This window comes from Syngnathus acus, chromosome 16 (genome assembly GCF_901709675.1).
Source record: "Syngnathus acus chromosome 16, fSynAcu1.2, whole genome shotgun sequence".
NCBI lineage: Eukaryota > Metazoa > Chordata > Actinopteri > Syngnathiformes > Syngnathidae > Syngnathus > Syngnathus acus.
In genome coordinates, this window is record NC_051101.1 from 14,167,884 (window position 1) to 14,193,191 (window position 25,308).

The 25,308-nt window shown below is 44.9% G+C and overlaps 1 protein-coding gene across 2 annotated transcripts in view; it reads left to right on the forward strand.

Annotated features, from left to right (window-relative positions):
* LOC119135700 (glutamate receptor ionotropic, kainate 3) overlaps positions 1–25,308 on the forward strand; it is a 52,188-nt gene that overhangs the window by 2,183 nt on the left and 24,697 nt on the right. Inside the window, exons 2-5 of one of the 2 annotated variants that reach the window (XM_037273477.1) lie at positions 20,010–20,183; positions 20,424–20,681; positions 20,806–20,987; positions 25,058–25,111. In XM_037273477.1, the coding sequence (XP_037129372.1) occupies positions 20,010–20,183; positions 20,424–20,681; positions 20,806–20,987; positions 25,058–25,111 (668 nt within the window). The remainder of the gene's footprint in view (positions 1–20,009; positions 20,184–20,423; positions 20,682–20,805; positions 20,988–25,057; positions 25,112–25,308) is intronic. The other variant, XM_037273478.1, reaches the window with a different exon arrangement.

The window sequence follows — 25,308 nt, forward strand, 5'->3', positions numbered from 1 at the left end:
TTCCTCTTTGCATGCTGTGCTTTTCATTTCTGTTTTTTGTCGTCGCCCACCTTCCCTCAGTTGCCTTCCCGAGGGGGGAAATAATGGCCCGAAATATGAGGCTTATTAAAGAAGTAGGCAGATCATTTCCATTCATTTGTACCTTGTTCGGCGAGCGGCGCTAATGACGCGTCGCGGGCGATTTTTATCTGTATTGATGAAAGCCGTTCATCACTTTGTTGTCTCGTCGGCCGGGGAAGGATCAATTTGCTTTATCAGCGTCGTACTGTAAAGCACTTCATCAGTGTCGCTTGTTCAACGCAGGGTTCACTTCATTTCCTTGTCTCGGGAACACCTGGCCCGCCTGCGTTTTTTTTTTTCCCCCCCCTCCATCCGCATGTGGCTAAAGCGCCTGTTGACGGCCGGCTTTCCCTCCCTCCCGCAGGTTGACGTGATAAATGCATACATTGTTATTTTCTGATGTCGAGTTTGAAATTACATCGGCAGCTTGACCTGTGAGTCGGGTTGAACCATATTTAAAAGATAACATTTTTTGACCTGTTTTTTTGAATTTTGTAATGACATCATTTTGATGAAAGCTAACGCACTCCTCTCCTGTAACTGAGTGTAGCCATCCCTCCCTCCCGTACGCAAAGCCGTAACTCGTGGCCCACGTTGCTCTTTTATACAAACGAGCGGTCTCGCCGGGGTACTTGCACGCCAATCCAATCCCATTTTCTGTCTATTCATTACCTGGAGAAAACGACAGATTGATTTTCCAAGATGTTGGATTTGTGTCTCCAGTAATCATCTGTTCTGCAGTAAACAGGTTTTGTATATCACAAGAAGTAAAGAGGCTCTTTTTTCCCCCCTTGAATTAATAATCCAAGCCGCAATGCCCAAGTTTTTGATCGCTTAAGGTAATGAGACTTAAACAAAAGCACAGGTGCTTCGCAGCTCGCTCGCTCGCTCGCTCACATTTGATGATGATTACCCAATAATCCGAGCCACTGGGGGCTAATAGAGAAGATCTGACCCACCACTAAAATAATCCCGGGACACAGCGGGGCCCTATCCGGCTAGCATAGCCTAGCCGCTAGCTCACGCAACAGATGGTGTTTTCATATCGTGGCGCAAAGTGGCGGGCAAAACGGCTGCTGCGAGCATATGCCTTGTGAAATGCACACTGTGCTGATTCGTAGCCGTACTACTTTGATTCTTTTTTTTCATCCCGAGAGTTGCGCTGCTTCTGTTGTTTCTGAAATTATGAAACAGTTTAGTTTTCCAAATAGAGCCTAGCCTCAACCTAGCTCAGTTGAGCTAGCTAGCTAGTTAGTTATCTAGCTAGGTTCTAGCTAGCATCAAAGGTTGCATTTAGGTGACCCTGTGGATTCCCACTATGTATCCCCCTTTTGGTCCTTGCTTTTCTATCTCCCTCCGGTTCAATAACAATAGAGGCATTGCGATATTCTGTTTTTGAGGATATTCTTCAAAATGTGTGCGTGGAAAAGGAACAACAATTTTTACATTCCAAACAAGGACGCCTCGCTGAACCACGTATTTTGCCTGTTAATTAGCTCCAACCTTTTGATCCCGCCACGTTGCGCCGTGCCTCCACTGCCACCAGATAAAACCCGGCCGGCTTCCCTTCAAACACTTGGAAATTCACCCGAGCAGGAGCAGCAGCAGCAGCAGCTCCGATTTTCCGTCCTTATCTATTCCCAGATGTTACGCGGAACCTCCGACGTCAATTTGACAGCGGAGGTATCGCCGCCTAAGTTCTATTTAACTCCGGGCTGAGGACAAAAGAACAAAGGCCGCCTCTGTTTCCATTCGGCCCTTTTAATCAAGCCCTCATTGACGGAGGTGCGGCGCAAATGTCAGGTTGTGCGAATCCCTTCAAATCGCACGTCTGCAGGGAGCTGCCTGTGTGCTGGAGTCTATGTTTGGGAGCTAAGTGCGCTAAGACCCCCGAGGCTCGGGCAATAGCCGGAGTTACTAATCTACTGTGAGAGTCGACTCGAGAAGACTCGCCCTCTTGTTTTCCCCCAAAGAGAAGGAATGAATAAGACAAGCCTCTTCAGGCCAAAAAAGACTCCAAAAGCACAAACGTCACAAAGGCCGAGCGAGATCCTTTCACCCCCGCCCCGCCGCATGTTTTCGTGGCTCCCTTTTTCAAGCCGACGGTAACAAATAGAGCCACGAGGAGAGCAGGAAGTGCCTCCGGTCTCTTGGCTGATGGATCGCCACGGAGGTGGAAAGTCAATGTCAATTTCCAGCCAGAAGCTTCCACTCAATCCCAATTTCTGCGCCGGTCCGTCTGCCTTTGGGCAGGTCTTAGAAGGGTTTCAAGCCTCCATTATGGTCACAATTTGAAGGTAGGGTTTCAAGACATGGTGAGGCTTTCAGCGGGACTTCCGATTAGACCGGTCGGTCGGGCTTTCAAATGAAACCTTTCCCCTTTGTCAAATACTCGATCGCGAGTGAAAATGGTCCAGGTGCAGTCGAGATCCGCTTTGACTTTGTCCGGGGCCATTTCCGAGCCTTAACCTCTTTGCGACTGCCGCTCAACCATTCAAGCAAAAGCGGCTCACTTTTCCCGCGGAACAAGCGTCAATCCAGCTAATTGCTTTTCATTAAGAGCGCTCGCAAAGGATTTGCATGCGGCCGAATAGTCTGCAATCAGCGAGTATTATCTACACTGATGAAAGGATCAATTGAAGCAATGGCTGCAAATTTAACGAGACATCTGCGCTATGTTAAGAGGGCCCGTAATGCTCGTCGCTAATGCAAACAACGTGCATGTCACTCGGGCGTCCTGGCAATCAACGCGTTTCAAAATGTTACATATCATCTTGTGCGGATCGTAGCGACGTACAACCTCATTGCGGATGCATTGAAACGCTACATGTTGACATTTTTTCTCCACGTTTTTTTTGCTCGAAATGTGCCCCCCCCTCGCAGGCTTGTTGCAATGCATAAAGACGTCGGCATCAGCGAGTTAATCCTCCGTTAATGTCCCGCGTAGCCTCCCTGCATGCTGACCGCGTAAGCCGCGAGGCTAATTCCATCAAATGTGCTTTTTCTCCTCTGAAGGAGAAATTTTTTTCTTCTTCTTCTTTTGAATACAGTCCTCCCGTTTGTTTCTCATGGGCCATTTCACTAAATAACAAGGGCACGGACGACGTGAAGGAGTAAGCCAGATGACTTCCCGCTGTGTTCGCGCAAGAATCCTCCCCTCCTGTTCGTAGCATGGCAACTGCATTAAAAATCAAACATAAAGGGCAAAAAGGCATTCAAAGAAAGATGCTTTTGTTCTCCATCGGGGCTCTTAGCTAGCCGGGGGGGGGACAATCGGTGTTTGCTGAGGGGTCTCCAGCTCGGGTACATCAGAGACCCTCGCTTGCTTTATATTTCTCGGTTTGAAAGGAGATGATGAGATGATGTTGCCGTGTCTGCTTTTGCAAGTAGAGCCCATTAGGAAGGGGCAGCCTCTTTGTACATTCGCCGGCGTGAGGGGGCGGCGGGCAGCCAGTCGGCATGTTAACAAAAAAAAAAGCTGTGGTGGGGCCTAAAAAAACTCAGCTTGTCAAGTACCACTGTAATGAGCTTAGCATAAGAAAAAGCAGGCATAGGGTTTCATTAAAACAAGTAGATTCAATATTATTGTAAGCCACTGTAGCCTCATGCTACGTTTGAATATTAACACTGTGCTGTTATCAAAAGATTTCTTTTTGGTCATCTTTCGTAGAAAATAAACAAGACAACGCAGGCAGGCAAACAGTTTCAGGTTTGCCACAGGCTACTACAATGGACGGCGGGCCACATGTGGCCCCTCCCGGCCGGGTGCTGCAGTTTGGACACCACTAGTTTAGCCTTCAACTAAGCCGCAAATGTTTCACATCGTTTCAACTTCATCTTCACTTGAAAACCATTTGGACCCACTTGTTAGCGCATTGATGCGCATGTAGCGATTTTCGACAACTGCCGTTTTAGAGATAGCGGAACTAACGTTTAGCAATTCCGGAGTGAGCGAGGCTAGTTTGGCTCAGTAACTGGCTGAAAGTGAAGACCTTCACTTCAAGCTATTTTTAGGCCAACATCATCAAGTTTCTCTCCAATAACGTCCTTTCTACTCATCTAATTTTACTTCTGAGTGGCTTTGGTTTTATTCTTCCTCCTCCTCCTCCTTCCTCTAACGTTGTCACTTACTGCACTCCATTGTCTGCTTGACCTTTTCCAGACGGCACCCCTTCTGTCTTCCCGACAAAGCCGACTTACAAGACGTCCGTCTTCATTTACAAGCCGGGCCTTGTAAGATCTCACGGCACGGCAGCCGGCGGCTTCATGCGACGCCTTCCTTCCTTCCTTCCTTCCTTCCTTCCTTCCTTCCTTCCTTCCTTCCTTCCTTCCTTCCTTCCTTCCTTCCTACCTTGCGCACCTCATTTGAGTGCGCCCAGCGGCAACCTGACTCGTGCCCAGCCGTCTTCCCCCAGTTACTATCGATATGAGTTCATTCCAGAGCGAGGGGTGGGCCATGAAAGTGGGCCGCCGATATTCGAGTGGTTGTCTTGGACGTCAAACGTTAGTCGAAACAAATGTTGACCTTGAGAAAAGTAATTATCGCCAGATTACAATTAAAAAAAAAAAAAACGACGATGTACATGAGAACAACTTTTTAGAATGACTGGTTCTGCTCGTCCCTCCACTCACTCAAGCGAACCCGAGCAGTTTGTGGTTCCTTAGAAGCCATTTCACAGCAGCTCGCCGCTTCAGCCTGCCAGCAGCACCTTAGCGTTTTGTAGAGTCACTTGCTTCCTGTTTGTGTGCAATTCATTCCAAAGCTTTTTTATTTAGCTTTTATCTACACTTCTAAAGGAATCCAACGACAGCTGCGGCTGGCCGCCGGCTTCCTCGCGTGTACTTTTTTAACTCACTAAATAGTCGTTGTCGTCAAGCCGGGGCTATAAAATCACTCTTTGGCGACGAAAAAAAAGAAAATTCACTCTGGCGTTGTTTTCTTTCTATCTGCCGCGCTCAAATGTGATCTACGGTCTGGCTATTCTAGCCTTTGTGTATCGAGGGATACAACTTTATTGCTCGCTCCGGTTCCTATTGTCCAAAGTGAGGCTAATAGATTTCAACATCGGCCCTGGTGGATGATTGATTTCAAAATCTGCCTGCCATCATCTACATCTGTTCAGTCAAGAAATACATACGTGAAATCACAGGTGTCAAAGTCAAGGCCCGGGGGCCTGATCTAACCCGCCGCATCATTTTATGTGGCCCGCAAAGGCAACTCGGGTGTCAACCCAGTGTTTCTTGTTAAAATACCAAAATTGTCTTTCAGTGAGCTATTGCAACATTTTTTTGAAAATACATTTAAAAAATTGTTCAACTTTTTTTTTATGCTGGATTCTGTTGTGCGTATGATAATATAATATATCCACGAGGGAAACCATGACTACGATGTGGGCCGCAACCAAAAATGAGTTTGACACCCCTGCGTTAAATGAAGTGTTGTCAAAGTGGAGGCCTTAGAGAGAGAGAAAAAAAATCTTGTCTGTGAAGGAGGCGGGCGGGGGAAAAAAAACAAGACACTTTGCTGCTTCTGCTTGGAAAGATAATGACGTGACTGTTAGCGATGCAAACATCTTGAGGAGTCACGTTCTCCATGTGATGTTTGTCACCCCATTCAGTTGCTTTTTTTCTTTTCTTTTTCTGACGAGCATCTTCTAATTGGCACCCGAGATGTCACGACGGCACATTTCTTTAAGTTCAGGCTCCACTAATCATAATAGCATGAATATTGTGACAAGCTCTTTTTAGTCTTGCTGAGCAAAACTGCGGCGTCTTATTTTGGACTGAGGTTCGTTATTAGGGATGGGAGGGGGGGTGGTGTGGGGGGGACAAGCAAAAAAAAAAAAAAAATGACACGAGTGCATCAAGGCAACGGATTTCATTAAAAGTGTTCCCGCTGGCAGACAAAATGAATCGTATTGGCTGAGGTAATTACTCATTAGGCAAGTGATGCATGTTAGAAGGGTCAGCATTCCTCACAGTGTCCAATAATGGACACTTCCAAATAGATGTCGCGCTTGATTAAGAACTAATTATTATTGAAGGCCACACTGGATACAAAAAAAAAAAAAGAAGAGCAAGAGAATAAAAGTGTATTTTTTCCATGAGGGAAGAATGATACATTCATGGTTGATATTCTCGGGTCATTTGGGTGGGGTGAAAGAAACGTTTTGCTTCTTGTGAAGGTGAAAAAAAAGCCACATTTTGTTGAGATTTTTTTTTTTATATTGCATTTTGGAGGAAAACATTATTTTTTCGGGGGAAAAATAAGACATGTTGGGGTGCGAAAAGTGAGAGGACAAATATGAAATATTGTAGGTTTATTTAAACAATATATTAACTGTTTGTGACCTGATAGGTGCTGCTGTTTTGGGTAGCAACAAAGTCCATGTGTGGGGAAGGAAGGAAGCAGTGATTACTTGAGATGTGCATCGAGATGTTTGACTCTGTCATATTCTGACACCGACTTTTAAATACACAAAGAAAAGCCACAAAGGAGGACACGAATCCCCAGACCGACTCCCCCTTCAATGTAAGTAAACGAAGAAGCCACGAGCGATTAAAACATGCAAGCGTCATGCATCTGGAAATAAAGCAAGTGGGCCATTTGTGGCTGATGAGGCCATCAATGTCGCATTGTTAAACGCGCTTGTTATTCAATGTACGCAAAGTTACAATGCGGCGGTTCATTATGGAATATTTGAGATGAGAAATCATTGAATGATGCAATCAGCAATTGGGAAAATGTGAAAATTGAGCAGAATAAAGCCTCTACTTTGTTTCAAATGACGTCTAAGTATTTGAGACATACAAAAAAAAGATAGATGCCTATATTTTAATGAGCATTTAAAGGTTGATGGTCCCTATATTCAATATGTTACGACTTTACGAGTAAGACTCATTTTATGCCTCCCTCCGTCCATATAAAGAAAGGATGCAAGGGCCACTTTGAAATTCAAAACCTGAATTTAGTAATCCCACTCACTACAACAAATGCGTCAAGTATGACTTATTGGCATTATTTTGGAAAATAAATCAGAGACAGTTTTTCGCTTCCGGCATCTTTTGCGCTGGTCGTCAAGGATCCGATTTTATGCATTAAGAATGACAGACGTATCAATTATCAATTGCTTCTTCATTTATGCCGCCGTCCCGGCTTTGTGAAAGGTCAGCGTTGCCACAGCGCATTTCTCTCCGCAATGCTGCAAAATAAAGTGCGTGGCCATTGGCAGGAGGGATGCCGGCCGGGCACGAGGTGGCTACTGTGCGCCGCTTGAGCGTTTTGATTAAGTCGTCCGCACGGGGCGGATATTTCGTCCCACGCGTCGACGTCGGGTCAGAAGAAAAAATGGAGGCCATTTGTTTTCTGTGCCAACCTGACTGCTCCTTTTGGTAGATGAGGCTGGTGGCTGCGGGCTATTAACTCTGGTGGAGATGTTTTTGTTTTTCTGTTGTGCTGGCAGCGTACGTTCCCACTTCAAATAAACACTTGTCAAATAGATGCCATGACCATGATGTATTTCACACTATTCCTTGGAATTTGTACTTTGCACAATCAACAACAACTCCTGCTTTTGTTCTCGTTTAAGGTTACTTGTGGAGTACCTCGAGGATCCGTGATCAGTCCAAAACAATTACAAGTTTACAATAATGAGGTTTCCAATGTGCGTCAAATATTTTTTTTTCTGATGAGACAAACTTTTTGTTGTTGTGCAGATAAAACAAAAGTAATTTCATGTGACCTATACAGACCGTCTTTTGCGAGCAGCACCATTATCTACGGTTGACCGTGAAACGACGCGACATCAATTCTGCAGGAATTCCTGCAGAATTTCTTCATGACAGTCACTTTGGTTTTAAACTCCAGCTATGCTTTGTATAAATGTTTTTTTCTTATTCCCCCCCAAATCACATTCATACAACTAAAAGCCTCCCGGTTCGCAGATGAGCAAAAAATGCTATACGTCTACTCCTACGTGCTCACCGACTGCGTGAATTAACAATGACCATTGTACTCGGTGAACTGTGCCCGGCCGGGCTGCATTCTAATGCCAAGATAGTGTTGGATTCCTTTCTCCCGACAGCTTTTTCATTCCAACTCTTTCTGTTCTTCTTTCTGCCATTTTTCTTTCATGCACAAACAGTTTTGAGCCGTTTCCTCGTAATGGAGCGATCACCCATTGGGGTCGGGCGGAAGGACTGCGCACCGTTTGCTGCATACCGAGCCTCAGACAGAACAGAATCAAAAAGAATCCCAAAACAAGGCATCAAATTTTAATCACGAGCATCCGTTGGGCTCCAAAGTTTGTTTGAGCCTTTCGACGGCAACTTCCCTCAAAGTCGAGCGCAAGGGAAAGCAAAGGCTTTCAGCGAGGTACGGGGTCATGGGATCAGCTTGGATTCAACAAGTTTGCTGCACAACTTCTTGACTGGAATGAGCAAAAAAAATATCTTGGCAAAGAAAATGTCTAGTTCTGGGCAGATGTTGCAAAGCAGCGACCTCACAATCAACAAATACTAATGACGACGATTAGAATGTTGTCGCTAACAAAAACAGCAGTACCGCCATCGCGGAGCAATTGGTTAGCAAGCAAATATGGCTTATTTAGCTTATGCCCCAATTAAAATGATATACTCCTGTCATGCTTCCTACACGGTTACCATGGCAACCTCGCCGAGCTGAACCTTACATAGCACATAAGGGAGAACTGGTTGACACACATTAAAACGGCACAACCAAACTTATGACTAGTGTATTTCGAAGAAGCGAGTTCATGATGGTGGCGGTTTTACATGGTGAAAAAAAAAAACCACAATCTGTACCAAAAATCAATGTGTCCAATTCCACACTCAAGTTGTACTTTGTATTATGTGAAGTGAAGTGAAATTTATTTTTGAACATAAGATCGACCAAACACAATATCCTTTTTTTTTCTCCACATTTTCACATAATTTCATGGCACATAAATCAACATGTTCAAAAAAGGAGAAGGAAGAAGCTATTGCTTGTTTTTTTCCTCCCCCTTTTATACATCAACCTTCTCAACATGGTTGCTAATTCGTTTTTTTTGAAGTACAGAAACCTGATTTATCGGAGGAAGATAATTTTAGAAATGAAAAGCAGTTTATACAATAATTCCCTCCCCTTCTTACACTGTAAACACTTTCTCTTTCTATGAACCATTTTTGTATATTATTAGGGAGTAATTTTTTTTAGCTTTATAAATAATTTGTGCGGTCTTGAAATCCACCAAATCCATAAATTTTAATGTTTGTAATTTAATCAATAAATTATTTGGATGTTCACAATAGCCAACATTGTTGATAATTCTAATTGCCTTTTTCTGCATTGTGCATACCGTCTTTCGGGTGGTTTTGTAGGTATTGCCCCATACCTCAACACCATAGGACATGTAAGGAAGTGCGTGTGTATGAATGTGTACGCATGTGTGTATACTGGATAATTTTCTTTTAAAATAAGTCAGGGGGGGGGAAAAAAACACTAACCAAGTGTCAGATTTACATTCCAGTTCTCATTGGGGAAAGGCGCGAACGGGAATCTCATTGTTCACAGCTTTCGACGGGCGCCATCCGAAAAAAATGTTCGATTTGATGGTATGTAGGTGAGAGAAAAGCAATGAATAAATAAGCGCTTATGCGGCGGGCACCATTGAAATCAGCCATGGATTCAATTTGTCGAGCGCACGCTACCAAGAAAGGCGGAAAATGGCTTCCTGCGTGCCATCATGCTAATTTGCATTCACGCACGGCAACGTCACTCACGCAAGCCGCAATATCTCGCCCATTGTTCTTCGCGGCCTCCTTAAGTGCTTAATGCATCCAATCGCTTATTTTGATTCACCCGACGCGGGATTCGTTCGTAACTATGCGACTTGAACAGATGCTGGGAAGACTTGAACGATGCCCCGCCCCACCCCAAGACTTTTCTTTTCCACGTCTGCGCAACCTTGTGCCTTTCCTCGTCTGAATAAGAAAAGCGTGGTACAAATGGCCTTCCTAATGACTCTCAGCAGGACCGCTCCCTTTCATCTTTTATGAAGCGGGGAAGAAAGGCACGCATCATTATACGGCGCCCATCCGAAATCCACCAGCAGTGTGATGCTCTACAAAAAGAAAAGCCCTCCCGGCAAATCGGGTGTAATGGGACACATTAGCGCGCCGTTAGCCTGTTAGCGTGCCTGGAGGTCAGACGCCGACTGCCAAATTCCCGCTGCTGTTCAAAAAAGGGAAGAGTTGGCTCAAGATAAAAGATGCATGCACGGCATGCGGATATTTCCATTTTAGCACGAGCACGCCGTGGTTAAATAGTCACAGGAGCGATTCCTAAAAAAAAATGACGGTCACGACCCCTTCACTGTCCTGAGTGATCACAAGCCCCGAGACAACGCAGTGAAGTTGGAGCAAAACTGAGAGTGACAGGCAGGATGGGACGGGGGGAGCATAGTCTGTTCGTCAATGTCAAAAAATCCCAAAACAATCCATCAAGCCAAAGCATGCGAGTGAAATGTGACGCAGGAGATCCAAAAGAGGCGAACGGGGCTTAGGTTGAAAATCCAAAAGATGAAATGACAGGCAGAGTCTGCATCAATTCAGCAATGTCCTTGAATAAAATGTGATCCGAGAGTCAGTCAGACAGTCAGCTGCTGATTTCTTCATTGGCGTCTTATTCTCTCTTGCTCCTTCTCATTTTGGGATGACGCAAGACAAAAATGTGTGCTTTACGATTTCAAACAGTTGTCCCGATTTAGCGAGTCCAACGTTCATTGGCGAGAAGGACGATTTGGCAGGAAAACGGACAGCAATTGACCACTGACGATGTAGATGAGGGAGCGGGATCAATACTTGTGCTCAGGGAGGAGGTTAATGCAGAGAAGAAGAGTGATGAGGTCACCCAATGCTTTCTGTCACTCACTATCATTTGAGTCACCTTCAAAAAAATGTTTGCCCCTCGCAGGCAAAGCAGGCCGCATTATGGCCGAGGCGTCTATGGAAAAACGAACGGCCCTCGTGGGGCTAAGCAGACACGGCGACAATTGCCACGGAATGCTGAGAGACGCTTGCCCGCATCAATCAATCAATCTTCTCAAGGCTAAAAAGGTGCACTCGCCAAGGGAGCGGCCAGGCAGGCTAACGAGCGGCAGGTCTCGTCAGCAAAGAACGGCAAAGCCGTCTGTGAGATATGACCGTCAATTAAAGGCACTTAGGGCCCTAATGTTGAGCAAAGAGATCCTAATGAGGAGATGTGAAAGTGGAATCCCATCTCTGGAAGTCAAGTGGCGCCTTGAAGATTCCTGCCCAATGCTAAAAGCGGAGGGACACGCACAAGGTCGTTTGGAAGGTGTAATCAACTCGACGAGCGGATGGAAACGGAGAGTCGCTTGAAAAGCGGCGACGGGGGAATTATGCGGCGGGTGATTACGGTAATGAGTTACCTCTCTCTGTCTGCGTGCTAATCAAGGCAAATCAGATAGCTTGGCGTTTGTTTGGGGTGAGATCCCGCTCGCTCCGAGCCGTCCCCCTCGTCTGGTCATACGAAATTGGACGCGGTGAAGCTGATCTATTGATGAGGTGTTCTCATTTCAGATCTTTCAAACCGTTGTCATCGCTCCTAAAGAAGGTTTTGTGCCACGTTGTGGGGAAAGTACAAGAGCGGAAGAGGCCTCTTGACTGTAATGGCAGTGTTTGCCAATGAGTTGACTCAAGCGTGATCTGTGTAAAGTGGGATTACGGCCTTTGAAATGCCGCCCATCCTTCAGAGCGTTGATGCTAAGAATGCTAATCCGGCCTACCTTGTTCCCCGGTGCTGAAACGCTCCAAATCAATACGATGGACTGTATATGTAATCCCGTCGACAAACACCGCCATTGATGCGAGGAAGACGATTTAATGATCGATTACGAGTCGAGTTTTTGGACATGTTGCTGTTCTGGAATAGAACCACCTTTATTCCAAAAGCATCTTTATTTCTTATTTTTTATTTACTATATATCTGTACTTGTTGATTTTTATACAAACTGTCCTAATAAATTGAATAGGGAAAAAAAAAAAACTACATAAAATTAAGAATATTTTTTTATTTTTAAACAAACAGTCCTAATAAATGGAATAGTAAACAAACCCCCTAAAAAACTAAGAATATGATGTTGTTATTTCGATACAAACTGTCCTAATAAATTGAATCGCAAACAAACCCCCGAAAAAGACTACGAATAACTTCTACTTGACAGACACAAGCCGACTCGAGTGGACTGTTGTGAAAACGTTGCGTGCAGCCAGCCGCCAGAGACTCCCCCCCCCCCCCCCCCACTTCCTTGATTCGCCTCTTCCCCTTCCTTTTCCCACCAGCAGCCGGGCAGGCGGTAATTAATTGCCACATTTTAACCGGAAGGCAAAACGCTTGCGTCCTGGGACCCACGGCGCATGCCACCAGCCTGCTCTCTGGATTCTGGGGATTAGGCTAATTAGCCCCCGGAAGAGTGCGCAGACAGATGGAAAGAGGGGATGGCGGCACCCCTTGGTCGCTCGGAGAGGGGGGCACTTTTTCCTCGACAAGCAAAAAAAAAAAAAAAATGCTGTAAACAAATGGAAATGAGAAACTGAGCGCAAACAGATTGCCAAAGACTTTTGCCTGAGGATAATCCCTTTGGTTTGCCTCCCACCTCCCATCCCGGTTTTGCCTCCCATTCCTACACGTACAATTTATATTGCTAACTTGTCCGCACGCAGAGCCGGAATAAACAGAAAATTCCCCCGAAAAAAAGCACCCGGCAGCTTTTGCGGTCCGCCTCCAACATCATCACTTCATGAAAAAAGAGTGTGCGTGGACTTGTCGCAGGTCGGCGGTGCAGAAAGCAGATGAACTCAACGGGGCCAATATCATGCGCAAGAAGAGCTGAGGAATTGATGCCAGGAGGTTAATGGACAAACATTCCATTGGATATTAAGACTTGATTGTAAACCCGGCGGGAGGTTCACTTTTCATGAAGCATTTCTTTTTCTCACTCAGTCTAACGAGTGTTTCTTGAGCTTTCTTTTTTGAATGCGCAAGGAAAAGACGGCTGGTCAAAGTCGGAAGGTGACATATACGGCGGACGCCATCCACAATGAATTCCAACGGGCGTTTCATAAGCTACGTATCTCTGCACAACACGGGGACGCGGAAATCATCCCTCAGCGCCATCACTTGACAAGACTAATGTCACACGCCTGCCGCCGCCATGCGCACGCTTTAATGATGTCGGCCGGCCGGGTTGTATCTCGCCGCTCCAAATGGGGGCTTCCTTTGTTTGTGGAATCCCCGCCCCTCACCGTGGGGGGGTGTCAAGTGCCAGTTAGCTGTGGAGACTTGGTGCTGCAGTGTTTGTCTTAGGCTGGCATGTGACAGACCGCCACACGTGGCCCTCCAGTCATAAGAAGTCTTGACTGCTGAAGTCAACTTTGGGGGGGGGGGAGCAGTATAACAGCTTTTGACACTTAAATATTAGAGTCAAACAGACAAGGGTGGCCCGGAAGCACCATTCGACCCTGCTAATTTGCATTTAACCTTTATGCAACAAGCTATTTATTGGGATATGTGCGGGGGACACGAGTCTCTGCAAACATTTGTATTCATTTGACATTTTATTTTTATGATACATTACTCTAATCATCATTTATTATTTTTTTGATATTGTTATGATTACTTATATTATTTATTTTACTTTGATTTCGTCATTTTACAGACACCGCCTTCAAATTCCCTCAATCACATGTCATAGTTTTGTGCGACGCGCCATAGGTTCAAAAAGGAATAATGATGTCCAAATTAGCCGGTAAGCAATCATTTCATTCTCCCTGTCACATTGAGTAAGGATTAATTGTCAGGCAAAATATCGCACGATGAATTATTAAAGAACTCATCCCCCCCCAAGACAAATGAATCTTGAAGAGCCATGGAGCATACTTCACCAGTGGTCGGCGGCATTCGACGACCTCGCTAGCGAGCCGAGCGAAATTTCCATCGATTTCTCCGAAAGTGAAGAAGGGGCGCGCCAACTCCGTCTCAAAATGCTCGTAAGGAACGAAAACCGTCTGCGTTTGCTCTTTCCAGAAGAGGCCATGTGGCTTCAAAAGTATCTGCAAGCGTTTGCTTTCAAGTCAAATAGTGGAAAAAGTGAGCCCAGAGAGCGAGCGAATTTCTCTCCATTAATTGGATTAACCGCCACAGAGGTGAAAAGAAGCGGAGCTCATTTCTGAATTCCTTCTAATCGTTCAAAGGGCCATCAAACGGCATTTTCGATGAACTGGACATACTGAGGAGCAAATTTCATCTGCAAACGGCAGCGCTGGAGAATAAATGGCATCTTTTAAAATATGACCTTGATTTGACACCGGGGCCAGCCAGCGGAACAGTGGTGACTCAACTGTATTTTAGAATGAGTTTTCCCAAAGCATATTATGAGTGAAATAATATGAGAAAAGCTGCTGGCCAGGTGCTTTCGTGAAGATATCAGCGGTGGGCTTTTCCGTGTTATTGTTCCATTCGGCAAATTGTTCCCCGACGGACTCCCGCTGTCGTGTTTGGCACCGAGTACACATTTGACTTCCTCCCGAGTGATGCGATTGCAACTTGATCAAAGTAAAATCAACCTCTACTGAGTATTTTCCATAAAGCTCGAGTGAGGGGAAGAAAATGTTCCGCTAAGTCCCGACTGGTAGCTTGCTACATTAGCATCTGATTTTTACAATGCTGGCTGCGTGATGTCACAAAAGGATGCACAAGCACGGCCAAGTAGTAATTAGCGACTACGTTGAAGTAATACCTCGCTTTGGATTTCAGCTTCCAAATCCACGCGAGCTGCCATTTCCTTCTGTCATGAAGCTATTTCTGCTAGAGTGGCTTTTTTTTCCTCGCCACTGATTTTTACAGCCGTCTGTGAACGTGCAAAACGTCCCACCTTTAGTACCTTTAATGTCCAATTGTGTTCAGCGGGCGTATGTTAATGTCCCTCGGTCGGCCGCTCCTTCCCATCCAAGTGCCGGCAGCACTCTTGCTAATCCTCATGAGTGCACTGCACCCCCCATCCCCCCCTCGAGGGGATTAATCTCCTCTTTCGTGCCACCAGAAAGTCTGAGGAAGAGATAGAACGCCGTCGGCTTCTATAGGAATGTGCTAGAATTTTTTTTGGGGTGGGCGCTGGAAGTTCTTTTCCATGTGAGCGCCTCCTGTTCCAGAAATTAGCCAAAGGTGTCCCGAATGGTCTGACCTACACCTCCCCTCTCATTTGTCTACGTTAATGTGGTGTGTGGGGTCCATTGGAATATGAAGTAGGACATTTTTATATTTAGCAGCTGCTGCAATGACTTTGGAAAAGAGGGAAGAAAAAAACAAAAAAAACAGGGTCACTCGATCTCTGTTCCATTGCTTTTGATACGAGAGAATTATTATGGGCAGTTTCCGTAGGGCAACCCACCCATCCATCCATCCATCCATCCATCCATCCATCCATCCATCCATCCATCCATCCATCCATCCATCCATCCATCCATCCATCCATCCATCCATCCATCCCAGTCATATCAATTTGAGACAAAAGTGACATGAGGTTCACATTCCTGCAAACCGAGTTTGACACCTCAAAGCAAACCTGCTCGGCGTAACAGCCCTTCGGGTCAGGTCGGTGACTTGTTTCCATTGCGTTATGGATGCAAAAAAATCAATCCCAATTACACGTTTTATTTCATCACCTAACCTTGCAATTTCCACTTTACCCCCAGGCATGAGTCTATCGGGCTGGTGACAGTAAAATTAAAAGGTCTTCACAAGTGCGTGGGATGAAAATTAAAGCCGCCGGCGGCCCCCCCACGCGAGTGACCCATCACCAAGAACACCAACATAAAACTCTGGCCGAAGCCTTGAGGTGGAAAGGCTATTACGCTGAGCCGGCCGGGGAGTTCTCCGGCGCTCCCATTGGAATGAAGAAGCTGTGTACTTTGCTCTGTAGGAACACACTTTTTATAGCGCTGCTGCAGCAGCCACCTCGGGCCCGCCGCAGAAATCACTCTATTTGACCCGCCTGGCAGATATTTGCTTCACCGCTTGCACGAGCGACTGATGTACCTTGACTTTGTTTTGAACTTTGCGCGAGGGTGACGCTACGGTTAGAGCTTAAAAAATCAAAAATAGCAGTCGTGAATTTACTGGAAAAAGGTTTGCCAGCTCAAAAATAGAACTTTTCGCATGCCGTCTTTGTTTATCCTTGGCAGTTGCTTAGATTTGCACAGACTTATGTTGGAGACGTCGCAGCTGACTCCGTTTTCTAATGTTTTGGAAGTTGAACTGTGCTCCATACCTTACAATTTGTGTTTTGAGGAGAATTTAATGGAAAGGAATTCACTCTAAAAAAAAAAGACCCTATTCATGGTGACTAAAAAGCATATTTCCTAAATTAGAACGAGGGGATTATGTTCACATTCTTTTTGTATTTTCTTTATATTTGATTATATTTTGATATTGATATTTTTAGACGTATTGGCCTTTCACTCATGTATTTAAGACTGCACTCCGTTATTCTGCGAGTATTTTCTTTTCTTAAACAACTCCACTCACACGTGTATACAATCTTTCTTTTTGTGCTCTTCAGGAAATTACTTGTGACTGTCTGCAATGGCCATCCATATGGGTAGAGATACTAGATGTGAGTGTATGGCTCCAGAGGACACATTGATCTCCCCATCTTTAGTCATCAGTCGACATAAAATGCTCCTAACAAAACTGCCCTGTTTAGAGCAGCCTGTAATATCTTATATTATACTCTAAAATATATATACTCCAGTATATAAAATGGATGGATGAAATCTAGCAATACAATCGTCAAATTGCCTCTTGGTGTACCTTATAATGTGGCCAATAAAAGTATCTTCAGTACGCTTATTAAAATCGGCAGTGCGTTTTTCTTTTTTACACAAATTACACTATCGTGAATGTTTGGGAATAATAATGAGATTCAAAGGCCTCAGAAAAATGAGAAAAAGTGGGCGGAGACAAGCGAGGAAGGGGTTGGCATTCGGGATTGTTCTAAGCAGCGAGCAGGACCGGCTGAGCGATAGCTGCGATAAATTGCCGAAGCAGAAGCGCTTGAGCATAAAATTAGATTTTACAATGTGTTGTTACCTGACAGGACTCTGACAGCGGAGCTACAGCGACATTATAGGCCGTCGCAATGAGCGCTACTAATCGTATCAAATAAATAAGAGCGCCTGCGTGGAACATAATTAAAACGCCTGGGCCCCGTGTTCAATTTATATGATAATAAATGACCCCGTGTAAACGCCGCAGACATTCACGATGGACTTTTCCTGCCTGATGTATCGTTTTGGAGCATCAAAGAATGCGCTCTTTAATAATGATCACTTCATTCCCAAATGGTGATCGCTTGTATATATTTAAACGTGTGTCAGCTTGCTAGTCGCCTCTCGCCGCTGATGCGCAACGATAACTTTTGATACCGTTAACCTTTAAAAAGACGCTTGTGCTGCTTTCAAAAATCCGCACAATATTCTAAACGAGGAATTACGCTAGTCAGTCCGCATTGTTTATTATCCGATTATTTGTGCCGACGATTATTGGCCTCAATCAGCCGTGACAACACAAAGTTAAAGACGCCATTAGCGGAAGATTGAAGATGGCGACATGAAGCAGCCTGGAAGACAAGTGGAAGCAAGCGGCAAGCGATTAACTACGCATTCTTTACTTCTAATAACATATTTTTCTTTTTACGCTCCAAGGTGGGAAATGTGCGTCTGTCTCATGTTAAATGCATGGCATGGAGTCAATGTAAGTATGCCCGTGAATGCCTTCAGGACTTCCAACTAATAATGAGCATCATAATCCGCGGCAAAACACATGCAAAGGCGCAGTTTGAGCTTTTCAAGTGATGAATATCGCATTGTATTAGTTGCAGTAACTGGAAGGAAGCTTTTGAGCCGCGAGGATTTTCTTGGGCTTTACATACAAATGGAAGGTCATTTGATGAAAACAGGCAATTACATTTTATTTAAACGCAAAATAGATGGTTATTACTTCAAAACCCAATCCGTTGACTTGGATATACGTATATGTTGCAAAAAAAATGTCTGCTTTGAGAACAAATCTTTTTTGCTCTTCCATCTGCTTAAGTAAAATTACTGGCTAGAAAATTGATAGCGCTAAGCATTATGAAACAATATCAGCAGGCGGCATGAAAGCGAAAAGCAAAACAACCCGAGGCGTCGTTGCGTTTGGCACGCTGTCATTCCGTCCGTCACTCACATCGCTCCCTGTGAAGTCAGTCAACGCATGTTAAAAATAAACGTTTTCAGCCGTACCCGGCGCTTTTGAGAGCGAGCAGACTTAAGCTGGCTCGCAGGCACCACGGCGGAACTTCATTCAACACGTGGACCGGTTTGTCTTGTTGTTTATTTCCAACACGAGCTTGAGGCTAAAATGTCACTTTTCCACGTCGGACTGAATGTCATTGTGAATCCCTTCAAGGCCTGCACACATCACTTCCTGCGGATAATATGGTTTGGGTCACTGTAGGAAAACCAAAATCATATTGTAGGTGCCTTTGTCACTTCTCCACTGAAGCACCCAAAATCGGAGATTCGCATATTCGTTCAAGTAAATGTTAGCTTGTCAGTAATGTATATTTGTCAAACTTTAGGAAAAAAAAAAATTACATTTAAAATGAATTGAAAAATTAACCATGAAGAGTCTACATAGTTAATTGTTGTTTTTTTACATTGTAGACAGTCTGCAGCCTGAATCAGTTACAAGCTGATGTTTACTCAAACAAATATCATTTTTGAAAGGCTTTTACAACAATTGAGATTTCACCATGACAAAGCACTTGCATTTGATGAACTTTACAAAACACAAGTGTGACTATTTACTGAACAACAATCTACTTTTTCAGTCTTCCTCAAAAACAAAATGGTGGTCATGATGTCACTGACAAGGGTTCCTTAAAGGGGCAATTAGCCCGCAACGACAGCAGGAAAGCATTGTCACGCCCAACTAAACTCCTGTCAAAGAAGAATCTTCGTCCTTCCATTGATTTGAAATGTCTACTTGAGCGCAGTGAGTCCCTGCCTGGCACAACGCTACTCGCGCACTGATCAAAAAGCAGCTCACTAAAAGCGAATTACCCAAAGCGTTTGCCTTTTGCGAGGAGCTGATCAAATTTGTTAAAGTGCTTCTGAGAAATGCGCATTCTGCCCTCTTTAACAGTCAAATGAGTGTATACTCCAGCAATTACTTAATGTGCGCTAATGAGATTTAGCCCCCCCCCCATGTGCAAAATGGAAAGGATTCATGACTTTCAATGAGAGGCCTTCCAACTGGCCGTGAGCGCGTCGTGTCGCCACTAGCTTAGTTGCTGAGCTAGCCTAATTGCTGTGCTAGCATAGCTGCTGTGCTAGCGTTCCTCTAAAATATGAAGAAAAGCAGAACTGCACAATATTGTGATATATCACAACCTATAGTAGTACCATAATTAAAGTGAAATCAATTCGAATATTAAAATAAATGTATTTTCAATTGCTGGTTGCTTATTTTTTTTAAGCTGCAAAAATGCGCCAGAAAATATTTCCAAAGGAAACACAAAAATGTCTCAAATGTACGGCTACACTTTTGTTTTTTTCAAATTGTGAAGTGCACATATGGATGGGTTTTACTTGTTCTCTTTTGTGGCGAAATAAAAGGACATGTTAGCAACTAAGATATTTTGCCCTCCTGATGGAACACAGCAGCGTCCTTTAATCCATTACGGCTTCACACTTCAAAGATTCCAGGTGTATTTATCTCAGAATTTTCCCTCCATTTAGTCGCACGACGCCCAGCGCCTTTTTAAAACATGATCAATGCTAATGTGTTTGTTTGTTTTTCTTCAAAATATGCTTTTATCCAGGCGGGATTTTCGAGCAAACCGACGGACCCGTGTCCCTGGTCAGCGCCGAGGAGCTGGCCTTCAAATTTGCTGTCAACAACATTAACAGAAACAGGACCTTACTGCCCAACACCACGTTGACCTACGACATCCAGAGGATCAATATCTACGACAGCTTCGAGGCATCCAGGAAAGGCGAGTCAACAAACGATATCCATATCTATTTGAAACTTGACCAGAAACGTAAGGAAATGTTTGCCTAAAAAGTGACAAAAATGTAAAAAAAAAAAAAAGATCAAAAACATTGACAGAATTTGACCAACCCAAAAAATTCCCTTTTTTAAAAAAAAAACAATTTTACACGATGCAAATGTTCCAGCAAAATCAGGATTCCCCACTCGACAACAATGACACTGCTGCGTCTCTGCCCCGCAGCCTGCGACCAGCTGTCTCTGGGCGTGGTGGCCATATTCGGGCCGTCGCACAGCTCGTCGTCCAACGCCGTGCAGTCCATCTGCAACGCGCTGGAGGTGCCGCACGTGCAAGTGCGATGGAAGCACCACCCCATGGACAACAGGGACACCTTCTACGCCAACCTGTACCCAGATTACTCATCTCTGAGCTACGCCATCCTGGACCTGGTGCAGTTCCTCAAATGGAAAACAGCCACCGTGGTCTACGACGACAGTACGGGTCAGCATTGCGCAAACTAAAGATTGAGAGCTAACTTGATTTTGTTAACAAATGGTACACACGTGGGGACCGCAAGGGGAGCAAATATAATCTCATGGCTTTTAAATCCAAATGTCTGTTCCAGGCCTCATAAGACTACAGGAACTGATCATGGCGCCGTCCAGGTACAACATCCGGCTGAAGATCCGGCAGCTGCCCGTGGACACGCAAGACACCAGGCCCCTCCTCAAGGAGATGAAGAGGAGCCGCGAGTTCCGCATCATCTTTGACTGCAGCCACCAAATGGCCGCGCAGATCCTCAAGCAGGTCTGTGTATGTGTGATTCTGCTTTTGCCACCTGTACCTGTTTGGTGGTAGCAGATCTTCACTTCCCTCCATCGTGAACTCTTTGGGTGTCACGTGACATATTTCATCCCCACCGACATGACCTCTGATCTTTTGCTGGAGCAAAACAAGCTACGTCCGCCTCCCTGGCCCGCGGCTCTCATTTCCTTCTGTGATCTTGACGGATGGCAAAAGAATTGGCGCCCCAATGTTCATAAGGTGAAATAAGACAGCTTTTCCTGAGAAATGATAGCGGCTCAAGATGAAGCTCGACAGCATCCGTCGGTCCGTCCGTGCAATTTCGGCGGACTTGTGCCTTCGATACCACGTCACGTCAACGTGTTGTACGATTACTATCCGCCATCTTGCACAAGAGAAATAAACAGTAAGACTAGAAAGAAAGAAAAAAGAATAATCCAACACTTCTATACCAAATCATCTTTCCCCATTGAAATCAATGGAAATGCCATTAATCTGTTCCAGCCACAACAAAGCCACCAGGGGCCAGTATCGTACAAACATACGGAGATGCTCAGCCCTCACAGCTCTCACTTCAATTCTATAATGGTCCTTTTTTGAGAGGAGTGATGCACACTCCTTGTTCCAAGCCCAAATAGAAAGTGGACGGATGGATGAATGCGAGGGTATAAGCAATCATGTAGTGAGTCTGTAGATCTCCTCTTCCCCCGTCCTCCATTAAGTTTACTGTCACTTTGCGTTAACGTCTCACAAAACGCATCGTCTCCTCCCCAAGTTATTGGGATGAAAGTTGATGCCCCTTTGCAAAGAAAAAAAATGCAAGAGGAGGTTTTCAAACACATTTCCCATTTTCAAACTTTGTGCCGCCAAGGAGTCATTTTGAAGATTTTTTTTTAAGCCAGTCAATGATACCGAAACACAAAGGTGTGGGTTTTACTAACGTGATGTATGGTTTGTGGAAGCTTGGAAGGAAGGATTCATGAGATGCAAATCCTTCTTCACACACATTTAGTGTCTCATAAAAGAGCACTGCCAGAACCAAATAAAAATCACCCCAAATATATTTTGCTGGAATATACCAGTGAAAGCGTCAAAAGTCATAACGTCACAAAATTGCAAACACAAACCTGCTAGTTTTTGGTTTGTTATGTTTTCCAACCGATGGAGCTGGCTCACATTTGAATCGTGGCTCGATGAAAGCCAAAGTGAAAGGAATTTCGTGTTGTCAGCCGCCGCTGTACAAGCGCAGCCAAATTTAAAGGTCGCCCTTTTCGAAGACGGCGAGTGCAAGGCGGGACACTCGCTCCGTGTGTAACTTTGACAGATGTGACACAATGGCTCGCTCACTTTCCATTCTTTTTTCAAGCGGGCTTTCAACATCACAACACTCGCTGTGTAGTACACGTGGAAATACACACGCACGCACAAACACACATGCGGCCCTTTTTTTTTTGTGGTGCCACGATGCCATCAAGTTGTCTCCACGCGCTCACATCAACATGCATCTGTCAGCTCGAGTTCCGTCTACCGCTTGGACGGGAGGAAATGGGAAAGTGTGTCCTCCCCGCTGATTTAAAAAAACAAACAAAAAAAGATGACTGCCCTTTGTTGGCAACTGCGAGCGGAGCCTCTTAAGTCAAGTCAAATGATTTCTTCGCAGTATGTTTGATTCTTAGTATTTTTAAGGATTCTTTCCCCAAACATGCTATTGTGATGAACATGGTGTTTGTGGGATGTGAATGAAGTGGAAAAATCCACCTGTTTTAGTTCATCTCAGGAGGCAGCCATTTTGTATTTTGCTTGGCAAGTTAACGTTGCCCGTCTGACTACCATACCCAATTGTGATCGGGGCTCATTTTGTCTTTTTTTTAATTGGACTTGATTCTGCTTGTATTACGTGTTCAGCAAATTTCTGAATATGAGTGCATTTTAATGACTGTGGATGGAATGACTTCTCGATTACAGAGTTTCCAGTTGGGAAAAAATGCTAATTCACTTGTCAGAACAATCAAATAATAAGTTAATAAAATAAATACCGTAATTTTCGGACTATAAGTCGCACCGGAGTATAAGTCGCACCAGCCATAAAATGCCCAAAAAAGTGAAAAAAAACATATATAAGTCGCTCCGGAGTATAAGTCGCATTTTGGGGGGCAATTTATTCGACAAAATCCAACACCAAGAACAGTCATGAACGAGCAACAACAGGCTAAACGATAGCTATGCTAACGTGACATAAACACAAACTAAGAGCTGAGAACGGCCCTGACGTAAAATTCAGAGTTATTCAAAAAACTATTACATAAATAACACGTTAATAAAACCATCTGCGTCACTCCAATTCATTAAATCCATCAATCGTCCTTTGTCAACAATGCGTGCGCGCCGCTGACGGCTCTTGCACTTAAAAATATTCCACAGGCCCATATAACGATATATAAATTATATATCAAATAACTATTATATAAGCAATAATGTTATCAAACCATCTGTGCACTCTAAATCATTAAATCCATCGATCAAATTCCTCGTCCTTTGTCAACATCGCCGCGCGTGCGCCCTGACGTCAGCCTCGTCGTTATTCCACAGATCTACTATATATAGATAATATATATTGTAGCGTTAACAAAGTTCAAGGAAAGACGTGGGTTTGGTAAACGGCTCTTTATTTAACAAAACAAACTTACAGGCGTGTGGCGGCGTGGACGTCCAGCCACGAAAGGGGACGAGAGCTCCATACGATAGGACCGGGCGTGCGTAGAAGCCATGACCGAGATCCATGCACCGTCCTCGGACAGCCACCCGGCTGAGCGCCGGCCCTCGACTTCCATCCACGGAGCTGAAAGGCAGCTCGGTAGAGTAGGACCGGGCGTGCGTAAAAGCATTGTCCGAGCACCATCCACCGTCCCTGGACAGCCACCCGGCCGAGCGCCGGCGCCCGACTTCAATCCACGAAAGTGAAAGAAAGCTGGACGAGTCGATCTTTGTCCTTTATGTAAACAACCGTCGCGCTGCTGACGCGCGACCGCGACGTCGCGTCGCGCTGCTGACGTCAGCAGCGCGACGTCGCGCGTCACTCGTCCAGCTTTCTTTCACTTTCGTGGATTGAAGTCGGGCGCCGGCGCTCGGCCGGGTGGCTGTCCAGGGACGGTGGATGGTGCTCGGACAATGCTTTTACGCACGCCCGGTCCTACTCTACCGAGTTGCCTTTCAGCTCCGTGGATGGAAGTCGAGGGCCGGCGCTCAGCCGGGTGGCTGTCCGAGGACGGTGCATGGATCTCGGTCATGGCTTCTACGCACGCCCGGTCCTATCGTATGGAGCTCTCGTCCCCTTTCGTGGCTGGACGTCCACGCCGCCACACGCCTGTAAGTTTGTTTTGTTAAATAAAGAGCCGTTTACCAAACCCACGTCTTTCCTTGAACTTTGTTAACGCTACAATATAGTTATATAGTAAATCTGTGGAATAACGACGAGGCTGGCGTCAGGGCGCACGCGCGGCGATGTTGACAAAGGACGAGGAATTTGATCGATGGATTTAATGATTTAGAGTGCACAGATGGTTTGATAACATTATTGCTTATATAATAGTTATTTGATATATAATTTATATATCGTTATATGGGCCTGTGGAATATTTTTAAGTGCAAAAGCCGTCAGCGGCGCGCACGCATTGTTGACAAAGGACGATTGATGGATTTAATGAATTGGAGTGACGCAGATGGTTTCGCGCTGCTGTCGTCACTTGAAATTCAAATTACAGTAATCCCTTGCTACATTGCGGTTCGTTTATCGCGGTTTCATTTTTTTTTTTTTTGAAATTTTTTTTGAAATTTTTTGAAAAAAAAAAACACATATAAGTCGCTCCTGAGTATAAGTCGCCCCCCCACCCAAACTATGAAAAAAAAACGCGACTTATAGTCCGAAAATTACGGTACATAATCAAGGACTTACATTTAGTCTACCATTGGTAAGGTGGTAAGAGCAATTAGCTTGATGACGATGATCTCCCCTATTTTTGCATTGACATTTTTTACATTTACCTATTTGAATTTCCTCCGTTCTCTGTCTCCAGGCTCAGACCATGGGGATGATGACAGAGTACTACCACTACATCTTCACCACTCTGGTAATGTAACAGTCATTAATGCAAATTGTTCTCATCTCAGCGGCTAATTGCAAACGAGCTTCGGTACACGGTCTGTTACGGAACCATTTTCTTTGACGACCTGGAAGGCATAATAGAGTGGCGTGCGCGCTCTCGCCGTGGTGGCGCACACTCCTCTTTTATGTGCCAAGCCAACACACCTCCTCTGAGGTGGCACC